Source organism: Haplochromis burtoni, unplaced genomic scaffold, assembly GCF_018398535.1.
Source record: "Haplochromis burtoni strain Fernald_Lab_line unplaced genomic scaffold, NCSU_Asbu1 Contig_83, whole genome shotgun sequence".
In the NCBI taxonomy this organism is placed as follows: Eukaryota; Metazoa; Chordata; class Actinopteri; order Cichliformes; family Cichlidae; genus Haplochromis; species Haplochromis burtoni.
The window spans coordinates 664,943-679,255 of record NW_024582444.1 but is presented as its reverse complement, the minus strand read 5'-3'; the positions used below and the strand labels follow the sequence as shown (position 1 = coordinate 679,255).

General features: G+C 39.3%; 1 protein-coding gene across 2 annotated transcripts in view; it reads left to right on the top strand.

Annotated features, from left to right (window-relative positions):
• The window catches only part of nsg2 (neuronal vesicle trafficking associated 2), a 46,988-nt gene that overhangs the window by 7,202 nt on the left and 25,473 nt on the right, over positions 1–14,313 (top strand). For both annotated transcript variants that reach the window (XM_005926400.3, XM_005926399.3), the window contains exon 3: positions 7,998–8,108. In XM_005926400.3, the coding sequence (XP_005926462.1) occupies positions 7,998–8,108 (111 nt within the window). The remainder of the gene's footprint in view (positions 1–7,997; positions 8,109–14,313) is intronic.

The following is a 14,313-nucleotide window of genomic DNA, read 5'->3' as shown; positions in this document are numbered from 1 at the left end:
CTGATAAGAGGACCAGCAGTACTCACTCTGACAGGCTAACAGAGACTTTCAGGATTGAGCCCCAGTAATTGTTGGGTCATGGTAATGGTGCAAAGCTTTTCTTTCATAGGTCGCCATGATTAAGATTTTTATTTTCATATGAACATATGAACTAAACAGCTGTGGTGATAAAAGGGTGGACATGGTCCGCAATAATGCTCAGGTAGGCTGTGGTGTTAAAACCATGCTCAGTTGGTAGTAAGTTTGCCAAGAACATATCCCCCCATGCCATTACACCACGAGCCTGAATTAGGGCTGTTCGATATAACAATATATATCGGATGACGATATAAAAACGTCTATCGTTTCATTTTACGCTATCGTTTGTTTTGTGGTGTCGCAAAATAAACTGTTTACGACAATATTTTTTCATCCTTTTGATGGTCACTGTAGTGGCTATATTAATTTCTTCTTTCTCTCTTTCTCTTATATTTTATATAACCACACTACGGACTGACAAACGCCTGTTTTATGCGTTGTGGTTAGCAACAACGACGGTAACAGCATCACGTGTCAGCTTGTTTATTTTCCACATAAACCTTTCACAATAAAGCTCAAGATCCTGTTGAGACTTTTCAAAATAAACTGAATCACGTGAAAGAGCAGATTATTTACGGATGAGAAGCAAAAAAAAATAAACCTTAGACTCAAACGTTAGAACAGGCTTTTCCCCGCAGCACGCTGTGTAATAAATACTCACAAAGAAAATGGCAGCCGTTACATCTTATGTCTAAAAATGTATAGTTTCATGCATCGGTTAAAACACTCGACTCCAGCTACATGACGCGCAGCTGGAAACACTTCACGCAAGTCGAGCTGCCCGAGATTCACAGAATTTACAGAAAATGTTACATTTTTGTGATTTATATCGTTATCGGAACGATAGAATTCTTATATCGGGATATGAGATTTTGTTCATATCGCACAGCCTTAGCCTGAATTGTTTATAAAAAGCATGATCCATGCTCGTTACCCGCCAATTCAGATGACCCCACCATCGTCACAGCAGAAACTGTGACTCCTTAAACCAGGCAACATTTTTACATTCTTCTGTTTTCTAACTTTGATGAGGCTGTGTGAATTGTAGCCTCAGTTTTCTGTTTTAAGCTGACAGGAACAGCACCTGGTGTGATCTTGCCCTTCCGCTTCAGGGTTCAGTGTGTCGTGCGTTCATAGACGTTCTTCTGCATATCTTGGTTGTAGGGTCACAATACCAGAAATTGAGTAGTTAGTACCAGTAGTTGAATTAATGGACAGCCAATTCGATATCAAAACAAAATTTGTATCCCACATACTTAAAGATGAACTTCTTGAAGTTCTTTTAAAAACACTAACATGATGGCGGGTCATTTATTTAAAATCTTAACATTACATTTTGTTGACAAGACACTGACTGAAATATTAGAATATTTGCCATGTAACCTACTAATGTTAGAGTTACATCACGTTATTATAAACATTTAATATCGCATCGCACAAAGCTGATTTCACAATGTTAGCTGTCAATCTAAATAGCAGCGTGCATTTCAGGATAACAAAAAAAAAGATAACACTTTGGATACTTTTAATTTAAACTGAAACTCACTCACCTTCAATTCTCTGAAAAGATCTGGATGTTCTGCTGCCTCTGTACCTCCAGTGCCAAATAAAAACAAGTGCAGTCACATTTAAAGAATTTTACTCTTAAGTTCTGATGACATCTCTACATGGATGTAACAAGCGGTTATTTGAGTTTCTATTGGCTTTTTATTAACTTGAAGTAGTCTGGCTATTCTCTGTTGACCTTGGACATCAATAAGGCTTTTTCACCCAGAGAACTACTGCTCACTTTTTCTCTTTTAATGGATCATTCTCCATAAACCTTCGAGGTGGTCGTGTAGGAAAATCCCTAACAATCACAAATTTCTGAAAAACTCAGCCAAGCCTGTTAAGTACCAACAACCATGCTATGTTTACAGTCACTTAAATCACCTTTGTTCCCTATTAATTCCCTTAATTCAGTTTAAATTTCAGTAGGTTGTCTTAACCATGTCTGGAATTCTTATATACTTGAATTCCTGCCATTTGATTCGCTGAATACATTTTTGCATTAGCCAGGACTTGGACAGGTTTAAGTAATGAAGTGCATTGTAGTATGAAGTACTCAGATTAGATTAGCAGAGATCCCCGTATTTATGTGTTGAAGACCATTATTTAAAAAAAAAATGTAAATAGATTTAAAGATAATATAGGCTGATCCAGCAGGTAAAAAACAAAAGTAACGTTATAACAGATTTACCTTATTTTAACTAGTTAAGATAAAAAATGTGCCAACGTGAATGTCTGCTGTCATTTAAATTAAATATTACTCGTCTTGATTTTAACATCAGTTCATCCTGTTATAACTCATGTTGTACAAATGTTCTTCTCTATTTTTAATGGTTTTCATTAATTATTTTTATCACAAGGAATCCCGAAGAATCAAAGGTGTCAAAAATGTATTTACAGCTGCTTTCCACGCTAAACTTCACCAAAGACCAACTCTCTCCCACACAGCTCAGTTCTTAGGGATGAAAAACGAAACAGCATTCACTGCGATAACAGGTCTCACATACTGGGAAGATGGGCAAAGAAGAAATGTTCTGACAGCTTTTCCACAGGGGATATCAAATCTGAAAAAAATAAAAAAATAATAATACTGTGACTGGAGATGGAACGATGGAGAGACACAAAGAGAGAATGGCAAGCTGAGATTGATGAGCTTAAGCCATCTTTTCTGAAATGCACTTCATATACTTCTTCATGCCTTATTCAATCACTTGCTCCTTCACTCAAATATAGAAACGTGTGTTTTCAAAAAAACCCACATATCTATAAATTCTGTTGGCAACCAAAGTGTCCATCGTCACATTGTGAGGCAATCATCAGCTTACTGCACAGAGATATATTACAGATCTAAAAGTGACTCTTGAGTCAGACACAGAAGTATTAAAAGGTCACAGTGAAACAGGATGTTTACATAAAATATACATGACTAATTTGATATCTGTAAATAGACTCTCAAAGGAAATTGCTGGAGAGGCTGTACCCATGTAGGTGGGGGAATCATTAACCCGCCTCTTCCAGATGTAGAAGCGCTTGCCAGTGATATATTAAAGCAGCTACAGAAAACTCATGGTGATGTATTTTTAATACGGGTGGTTTAATTTGAAATTTTATTCACAGATGCAGTAGAAGGAATGAAATATTAATAGCTAAAATAAATATTTTTTATATACAAACTGATAAATAAGACTCAAAATTTAGATAAAACGGTGTTAACGTGCAACGCTGGTATTCTGGAAATTAAAATTGTGTTTTCACACTTACAGGAATATGTTACCAAAACTGCAGGATGTGCTGCACCACTGCTGAGACAGAGAAGTACCACCATGAACAGTAATAATAGTACAATAGTACAACTACAGGGGACTAAATGGGTTGTGTAATCTCCCACTGAATACGTTTTTTCATGTACCAGCTACCTGTACCAAATATTTGACCCCTTCCTGATTTCTAAGTCACACTTAAATGTTTAAGATAATAAAAGAATAATAATAATAGAAGTTAATCTGAGTGAATACAAAAAATCCTGGCCATATGTGGAAAAAGTAATTGCCCTCTCTTGTCAAATCATGAATTAATTGCATAGCTGAGTTCAATGTTATGAGCCATGTCCAACTCTGATTATTGCCAGACCTGTTCAATCAAGAAATCCCTTAAATAGGCTAAAAGAGCAACAGATCGTACTATGATTTAAAGAAACAAAGTAATGACTTCTATTATTCTGGAAAGGGTTTCAGGGGACTCTATAGTGAAAGCCTTTATCCACAAAAGGAGAAAACTTGGGACAGTGAACACCTTCCCAAAACAGCCTATCAAGTCATGTAAAAGGCCTCACTTGCCTCAGTTAAGGTCAGCGTTCTTAGTTTAATATAAGAAAGAGACTGGGCAAAAATAGCATAAATGGAAGAAATCCAAGGCAAAAACCACTGCTGACCAAAAAAGACTTCAGGACCTGGAAGTCTTGTTGCAAGTGATGAAACCATTAATTCCACTCTCTACCAGTAACTCCTGAAGGACAATGTCTGATCATCAGTTCGTGCCCTGATGCTAAAGTTCACTTGGGTTATGCAGCAGGACAGTCCACCTCTGAATGGTTCTTTGATTGTTGAAAGATCTTCTGATAAGCAAAAAGAAAAAGTCAAGGCTTCACCAAAGCCACATTGGTTTATGTGCAGGGTAACTAAAATAGCTTTAGCAGCCTTTCATGAAAATCTGATATTTGCTGAGATATTTAATTTTGGCCACCTACCTGACTTTCACTGCTATCGCAAACACTTCACTGCAGGCTTTGCCAAAAAAGTGCACAATCATACTACTAACATAAAGAAATAAAAGGCTGCTCATGCACAATGATAATAATGCAAGCTGCAATTGCTTTTTTTTCAGTCTTCATATCACATCTGCATTATTTATACACATTTACATCCAGTGTTAGTAATAAGAGTTTTCTGTTCATAAATTTAAGGTTTCCCTCCCAGAGAGTATTTAGACCTGTCTGATCAGAGATGGTGCCACTTTGTTCAGGGGATATCTACGAGCTGGCTGACAGCTAACAGCTGTGTAAATGAGGCAATGTTGACTGATGGCCACTTCATTAGGTAATATGAAATAAAGGAGTGAGATTTAGAGAAGGGGAAAGAGTAATGAAGCAAAATAAAGCGCTGGTGTGTTTGAGCCTAGAGGCTGCGAGCATGTTATTGTGAAATGAGTTGGAGAATGGGAAAGTTGAGCCAAAATTGAGACATTAGTTACAACTATGGCAAGCCCGACGTCTGGTGTTACTGCGCGGAAAGCCTTGGGGCACCAGCGCCTCAGGGGTCCAATAAAATGCGCAGTATTCAGTACACCTACTGCGGCCTTCAACTGTTAGATAAGAGGTTTCTACAGCCAACTGACAGCTTTGTTATTCAGATAGTGGAGCCAGTTTGTGTGCGCAGCAGTTTCTGGCTTTGTCTCAAAGTGACGGAGAGCCGCTCAGAGGCAGCACAATTAGCCTCAAGGACACTGAGACATTGTTCTTCTTTTTTTTCCTCTCCATCCAGCTCTCCTCTGCTCTGTCATTTGTACTCTATTCCCTGCCCTGTCTTCTGTGCATTAGTATACAGGAAACGCACAAAAACAGTAGGGACACTTTGTCTTTTTAGTAATTGCAGTGGTGAAGTGCACGCAACCTGGTAAAAAGCACCTCTTTTGTTGTTCATTTACACCAGGGCCACAAAAAGCACCACAGAGGAATCAAAACTAGCAAGAGGGGACTGTGCAAATATAGCCTCCAGACAATCTTAAGAACTGCTTATACATGTGCGTGCAGCCAGACACTACTGCAGAAGTGTGACTTGCAATGCAAACTGTTCTTTATGTTTGAGTGTGCGTGGGTTGATATCTTCATCAAGAGAAGCTCAGCTGTAATTCCTATGTTACTAAGGAAATCCCATCTGCTTTCTCCTCCCACGTGTTTTGAACGTGGACCTCCTACAACACAACTGGAAGTCGGAAAGCAAACCAGAGCTTTGAAGACTCTGTGTTTGGACTACAGCTCCAAACCTGTTTGCTTGAGGAGTGCAAAATTGACACTACTGGGACAGTTTTTTGCTTCTTTTGTTTTGCTCTAGCTGCCAGCAGAAAATAGCAAGACAGCTTAGTAAGCGGTAACAGGTGTCTGAGATGAGCTTTCCAAATCCAAGGTTTAATTCAGCGCCAAAATAAGAGAGCTAACATTGTTGCCTTAGAATATAATTATTGAAAAGTTGACTGATGTGCTGTAATCTCATACACTGTCTAATATCAGCCGGCACTCTTGACCCCAACTGGTCACAGCAGATGGCCCCGCCCCTCCCTGAACCTGGTTCTGCTGGAGGTTTCTTCCTGTTAAAAGGGAGTTTTTCCTTCCCACTGTCACCAAAGCGCTGCCCAAAGGGAGGCATATCATTGTTGGGTTTTTCTCTGTATGTATTATTGTAGGATCTAGCTTACAATATAAAGCGCATTGAGGTGACTGTTGTGTTGGTGCTGAATAAATAAAATTGAACTGAATCGAATTTTCTAACCCTTAAACCTGCTGCTGGTTAGAAAGATGTGCCTTTGTCCAAACTTCCTATGACAATTATGCCTTTTACAGAGGAAACATAACTTGGGGTGAGGGGTGACTTCTTTGTCATATCTTTATACACGAATAGGATTTGTTTGTAGAGGAAGCGCTAAGCACAATATTATAATGTTATTACCATAAGATTTGTTACTTTATGACCAAGAAAATGTCTCTGTCAAAATATCTTGGAAGAGCTTCTGAATTTTGTGTTTTACACTGATCAGCCACAACATTAAAACTACCTGTTTAATATTGAGTAGGTCTTCATCATGCCTTTAAACAGCTCAGATCTCCTAAGACATGGGCACTGGATATTGGACAATAAATGGTCCTGGGTCCTTTACTTTGGGTGTGAGTTTTCCTTCTGGTGGAGGCTGCTGCTGCTGGAGAGTGACGTTGCCATGAGGGGAGTGCTTACATCCCATTTATGCTTCAGTGGGGAATCTATGCCGTAACGTAAAACATAACCTGCTCACACCTCCTGAGAAATAACCGCACGATGCATCAACACAGCCCCCAACTACTGTGATTGGCCTGTTCAGCACAGTTGATTCCTCATGTGCATTTCTGACTACTCGCCACAGTTTTTGAATTTATCAGTGAGAGAATAACAATCATCAGCCCAGTATAAGGAATAAAAACCACAGCATCAATATAAGGACTCATAAATGTCTGTAGATTCCTGGAGGGAGATTGCTGAAACTATCAGAATGGATGTGAGGGACTGAACAAAAACGTGGAAAAAAAAACGAGGGACAAATATCTTTACTCCTAAAAGAAAAAGAAAACTGACCACAACAAACAGTAAGGACCCAGCATTTTATTTTTGTCTGTTGGCTGGCACCACGTATGAAGCATCAGGACATGACCACATGGTAATGAACATGTAACGAACCTGCGCAAGCATAGACAACGTCAACCACTTACAGAGGTTACATTGTAGACTCTACAAAGATTCCCCACAGAAGTCTGAATCAGGCTTCAGTCTGCAGCAATATTGAAAGGGGTGCTACGTGTCCTGTTAATATGCAGATGATTTTCAGGACCACAGACAGGTACAACACTGCATTGTAATTAGATGATCAATGATATTCACACCATCTGTCAGCTGTTTGCTCATGCGGCCAAAGGACTGATGAACTTTTGCTATGTCAAGGCATCACCACTCCTCCTACAGCGTTGGTCGTATTTTAGTGAAGTGACATTAATTTAATAGCATTGATCCTCGACTTTTCAAGTCTCCTTGACTTCTTTAATTCTCAATAGTTTGTGCAACAAAACCAACCACTAGTAAGAAAACACAACTTTCTTTCTGCACGTTACATTAACCTTTGAATTCAGCTACAATGTTACTGAGCTTCTGGTTTCAATTAGTTTTAATTTTGAAGGTAGTGGGAAACAAACAGAATATTAGTAAATGAAGAATGTTTCCTACTGGCTATTGCACATTTTTTCTGGACAAAATATTTCATAATGTACATTACAGTCTACTGAATGTGGATATGTTTTGATACAGATTGTTAACCAAGGATGATTCTGCACTTTGGCCCAGTTTTTATTAAGCCAACATGTTTCCTCCGTCACCTTTTTTTTGCACTTGACCTGAATGAACTGATTTTGTCAGGTGAAACCTCCTGCCATTTAATGCAGTTTGTAAGACCTTTGTGGCAACACGCTAAACGGAAATTAACCTTTCCCTTCCACGGTAATACCCATCAATCCTTCGCTGCCTTCAGCATCTTTGAGTATTTAACTGCTTTAATTTCGACTCTTCTTCTGCTTCCAGGTGGTGGTGAAAACCCGCACGGAGTACCAGACAGAGAAGAAGCGGCTGAAGGTGCCCAAAGTGGAGGAGTTCACCATCAGTTTTACTGATGGAGTGTCTGAGAGACTTAAGGTAAGAATTTACATAATAGAAACTCACAGTGTGCTTAATTATCTTCGGGGTCTGTGATGCAGAAATAACAATTCTAATAATGGGTGTCCGGTGGGTTCTTTATCATCGCAGCTATAATTGCATGAAGAATATTGATTCATCTAACATGTTCCCCTTTGGCCTACCCAAATGAAATCCATGTGACCAGTTTGAACTGCTCGTTACATTTAGAAATGCAGCTGCAGTTGTAGTGTAAATACTCAGGAAGTAGACAAACAAATGAATGAATCTGGGTTATGATCAGCTCATGCAGACATGAGACTCCTGCTCTTTCTATAACAATCTTTTTCACTCACTGGCATGCAAACTCACAGTCTTCCCCGGTGACTGAAATAACAAGTTAGGTTCTATAAGCCAGAGTTTAAAAAGAAATTGTGTGTATCGTGCAACAAGCTATACAGGCTTCATACAGTACATTAACATGAAATTGATTTAGCCACAGTTGCATCCGTGCTATTCACAACACTCAGGATAGTCATTTATTTCTTGCTTGTATAGCTGTAACTCTGCCTAGCAACCACTACACAAACATACAGATGTTCCAGGACAATAAAGTTAGTCAGGTTAGCTGTCCTGGGGAAGTTTACAGTAGTAACACGATGCAATCCCTGTTCTGTCATTAATCTTTGCCAATACTAGTATTTGGTGAATTTGCGTTTATTATTATATTTGCAAAATACCACCATATGTCTTGGTCATATTATTTTATTTAGTTGTATTTATCTGCGACACCTTAATGGCCGGTCTGTGAAGATATTGTCGGACATTAAACTCCGTGGTCCATGGCGCAAAAAAGGTTGGGGACCGCTGCTTTAAGGTATTCGTATGTCATTTATTGTCTTTGCAGAGTAGGCACTTCTGGATTATTTTTGGAAAAGTGTCTCTTCCTGCAGGGCATTGCACCACCAAACCAAACTAAGGGATGTTTACAGACACTTTAATTGTGGAATAATTATAAACTTAGCACAAAAAGTAAGGACATTTGTGTTTGGTTGATTATTTTTTGTATCTTATACTGCTGGAAAGTCTCTTTATTCCGCTTAAATTGTGCCACATTTTTCAGGAAAATGTATTTGTGGGTTGAGCAGCAGAGTAGAGTGTGTGGGTTGTGCCCATGAAAATCTTCTCTGCCGATGCCAGACAGCTTATTCTGCTACTGACTAGAGCAGGGCAATATGGCCAAAAATATTTATCACGATATATATTTGAAAATTTGCAATAATGATATAACTGACAATATAATTGACACTGGACAAAATATTTTACAACGCCAAAACTTTATAAGTGAAAAAAACCCCCATCAATGTATTTTTACTTAAACAAGCAGCTGTTTTTTATGTGCATTAAAGCTATATAAAAACTTAACAGTGCAAATGCAAATTCCTCGCTGACAGTTTAACCAAAAGGCATTTCCAGTGGAAATTGGCTGACATATCCTCAGCATAACCAGGTATAATATCCACAAAACTTAAAAAGAGGTTATACACACAATACAGTAATATTATGTTGAAGCACAGTACGTATCACTCCATGAGGCTCCTGACTACGGTAGCTGTAATGCTCAGACAATCCATTAAGCGGTGCGGCTTCGTAGCTTACCAAAGTTGTACTAAAACATTTTTGACAGATTTTTTAACCGTGTACCACATAAAATCGGTTCAACGTCAGTAAGCACAACAAGAATTCATACATAAGGCGCACCGGATTATAAGGGGCCCTGTCGATTTTTTCATCAAATCAAAGGATTGATTTTAAGTGTGCCTTATTTTCCGAAAAACACGCTAATAACGACGGCCTGCTAGCATGCTCTACCAAAAATTGTGCTTTGTTGTGTATCTGACGGACGAAAACCAAACCAGTTCCACACCACTGAAGTTGCAGCATTTTTACAAACCAATGTTAGTTCATCTGTTTCATTCAACGATCCACTTTCGGCCTTCTCGTTCTCCATTACCGCCATGCTTTTTCCGCCATGTTCGTATAAAAATAAAGGCATTGCACATGCGCGTTTTACCCATATTCTATCGCGATATTTCACTTTCTTATCATTGCCTAACATTATACTGGTGTTACCGTGAACGGTATGATATGGCCCAGCCCTACTACTGACTCTTGTTTTAAGATGGTTGAAGAATGGGATGCCATGCCACAGCATTGTGTGACCAAGCTGGTGACCACCATGAGCAGGATGTGCCAGGCTGTTGTGGTTGTGTTTGGTTCTTTCATGTATTTCTGAGGCCCCTGTTTGTTAAATAAATGAATAGTGAAATTACCAACATGTCTTGTTTCTTTAGACTTCGATCATCCAGTCCAGTAACGACACCTAAAAAGAGTCAAAAACAGAATAAGCTTTTTGGCATTGGCAGAGATGATTTACCACATTTTCATGAGTGCAGCCCACATGCTCAACTCTGCTGCTCAACCCACAAATTCATTTTCCTTACACATGTGGCACCATTTAAGGGGGAATAAACAGGTTTTCCGGTAATATAAGATTTATTGTCAAGAAGCATTGTTACAAGAAAGAAGTAATCGACCAAACCCAAATTTCCTTATGCACATAAGCTTAGAATTGGAAGGCCAAAGTCTACAGTAATAGGTAGATCTTTGAAAAGATGACAGTATAGCCATCTCACTATGCTGATGTTAGCCAAGTCTTAAATCCAGTGCTTCTGGTCGGGGCTTTATGTCACATTTCTATAGGTGTCAGCATTTATAACGAAAACAGACTTACTTTCCATCCCAGAGAAGATTTGTCTTCATTTACATTTATCAATAATCTAATAATCCAGACGATTTATTGAAGTTGTTAACCACTAGACAAACTGCCTGGCTGTTTGCATTTTTTCCCCTTTAATCTATATATACCAGTGCACAGTCAGAAGGCAGAAAGCACACTATTTCATACAGTAATGACATGACATATGAAATCCTCAACAAAAACAACAATGGCCTTGTTGAAAGAAAAACAACCACATGCAAATTATTCCACTAAAAAGCAGCTCTTTGAAGGTGGAAGCTACCCGAGCTGACAGGTACAGGGGTTCGATTTACCCAGTAATGCTTTACAGGTATAGATATTATATTCACTGTCAATATAACTAGCTACAGCATAGCAGTCTACAGTGCCTACACAGTGTGGATTAAAATCTAATAGGACACATTTTCTGGCAAAGCGAGGACCTTTACTTGAATATTCAAGTACAAATAATTGATAATTCTTCATCTTCGGTTTTATTGGCATTTTAATCTAAGCAAGGGAGCTGTGTGCATCTTCCAACACCACCCTTCTTTGCCACAGGGTAGAACAGGGGACTTGAGCAGCACGAGTGTGGATCACAGCGCTCCAAAATCATCCACGGGCGCTGTCTGCTCTGTTTCGCTGTCGTTAGGGGAGACCAGAGAGATCTCACGTTGTCATGGCAGCAAAGAAAACCTCCCTCCATGGCAACCCTGACAGGGAGCAAGAGAGGAGGAAAAAGTGCACGAGCAGAGGTGTGTGCATGTTTAGGTGTAGGTGAGGGTGTGTAAATGAGGTGTAATACTGGTCTGAGATGTCCTTCGAAGCAGGAGAGAAGAGAATCGGATCCTGGAAAACATGAGATGTGCTGTGTGTTCGGACTGTACTGAAGCTGTGAAGTTTGAGCAGAAAAATGTGTCTTTAGATTATCCCATAGCACATGGGGTGAGCTCGGTGCCTTGGTAGAACATCAGACATGAGTTTTGTTCATGATATCGACTGAGTGCAGCTGCCTCTGGGTTCCCTTACTAGTTCCCAAGAAGCCAATTAAAGGGCTTGATGCCTTTTGTGAGTCCCGTTTTAAGTGCTTATTGGCTAAGCATGTTTAGGAGGTGGTTTGAATAAATTTTGTGTGTCAATATAGTCTATACAGGATGCCATTTTTGTTAAAATGTTCTCTATCTACATATAGCATACAGCACATTTTAGGAATTTCATTGAGAAACATTTTAAATGTGAGACGACCAAACAGACCCATCTAAGTATCTTTCAATTACAAGTAATTACCTTCCTTAACAACTTTTTGAGGAGGGAAGTTTTTAGGGCTCGAAATACATTACAATTGAATGTTGTATAAAAAGGTTAAGGAGTGTTTTTATTGCACCACTGGTAACAAAAAAACGTTTTTAGCATGGTTGTCCATTGATTTTCCTACACTTATCCAATTCACGGTGGCGAGTGGGGGCCTGAGCCTATCCCAGCTGCCATAGGTTGAGATCCTGGGCGGGTCACCAGTCTATCATAGGACTGACACAGAGAAACAGACGATTATGGCAATTTAGATTTAGCAATCGGGCTAATTCCCTACTAAATTTGTGTTTTTGGCCTGTTGGAGGAAGCCGAAGTACTGGGCGAGAAAGCCATAAAGACACAGGGGCAACATGCAAACTCCACACGGAGAGGCCCAGCCAGATGTTGGAGTCAAATCCAGAACCTTCTTGCTGTGAGGCAACAGTGTTAACCACCATACTGGACTTTTTCCATATTCCAAAATCATAGTTTAACCATGGCAGACCTACAAAAATAACATCTATAGTTACATAATTAAGCAGCCTAGTGAAATTCCCTGAACATTCCTGTTTTATTTTCATTTGGAATTCCTTGGAATTCTCATTCACAGCTTTCCTTGACCTTATATCTTTTATCAAGTACCTACAAGGAAAAGTGTGGTTTTAATATCACACTGGATAGGTCTTTTGCACACGTTCCAATGTGTGGCCCCTTGTCGTATAGAGGAAACTCAAAAATGTACACAGTGAGAGTGTTGCTCCTCTGAGCTGGCCAGAATGCAGCGGCAGACTCTACAGTCATCCCTGGCTTACCACACTACGTCAGCTTTTGTTAGCTAGATATGCGTTTCAGTCCGTGGGATTTTTATGGTATGTCGGGTAGTTTTGGGTGCTCAACTGAACCGACTCGCTTTGTTTGACTGACAGAGCCAATCCTGCAGCCGGGCACACATGCATATATGCAGAACAGAGTGCTGCACGCTGTGCAGTGCAGACATTTCTAGATGAAAAGCTTGCACATCTCTTCCCCCTTTAAAGCTCTGCAGATTTTGTTGATGGATGAAGAGCTCAGAGTGTAAAATGCTCTCTAATCTGTCCCCCCCCACCGCCTTGTTTCTGCTTACCACTCACCATCCTGCTTCTTTATTTCCTCTCCTTGCCTCTTTCTGCTCGCAGCACTGATGTTGTTTTCTGGGTGGATTTAAAAAAGCTTTTATTTATTTTAGAAATTTGAAAGTGTTACTTGCCTGGACAGTGAATGAAGGATAGTCGATCTGAAAAAGTGAGTCGAAAGAATAGTTGATTCTTTTGTTACCTAAAAGGGAAAAAAAGCATAAAATAAATTTCATTATTTTTTGTGTCATGAGCATTACAGCAGATACATTTAGTAATTACTTTATTCTCCCATTATTCTTTCTCCTTGTCTGTGTCATTCAATCCTCCTTTTTCTTAAACATCCATCACTTTAGAACGGGTTCATGTGACATTGATTCCTGTTTCCTCGCCTTCTTCCCTCCCTCCTACTCTTGTTCTGTCCCTCACCGTCTGTCTTTTACCCTCCTCCCTCCCTCATTTTTCCTGTCCTCCTGATTACTCACAGTAGAGATGAGCTGCAGTGTATTCCCTGTAGTTGTTTTGTTCCATGAATGAACCGAGGAGGGCACCTTTCCCACCTCATTAGCTATAATGAAGACGGACAATAAGTTTCTGAATTTCACTGCATGCCCCTGATAGGTAGAGAAGGAAGATTAAAGTTGATACTGCAGGCAGAGAAAGAGCTCATCATATTTTAGTATATCCAAGTATATTCCAAAAAATAAAACATACAAAGTACAAGTAAAGTATTGGGCCACACCTTTAATTTTAAGTGTTTTAGGTATATAAAATATCAAGCACCTAGCCAGCTTCTGTCGGTGTAATGTATAGGTGGCCCAGTATACATATTTCTCCCTATAGTAAGGAAGCCAGCTCCTGTATTGTGTTATGGTATATTGCAATATATTTCGTGTCTTTTTTTAATCATTTAAGCAACATCAATCATCAAGTACTAATTGATACTGTCTTAAAGGCTCCTGTGCAATCACTTTAAAGAAAGAACTTTAAAAAAAAGTTAAAATCCTTAGTTAATAGTGTTTTA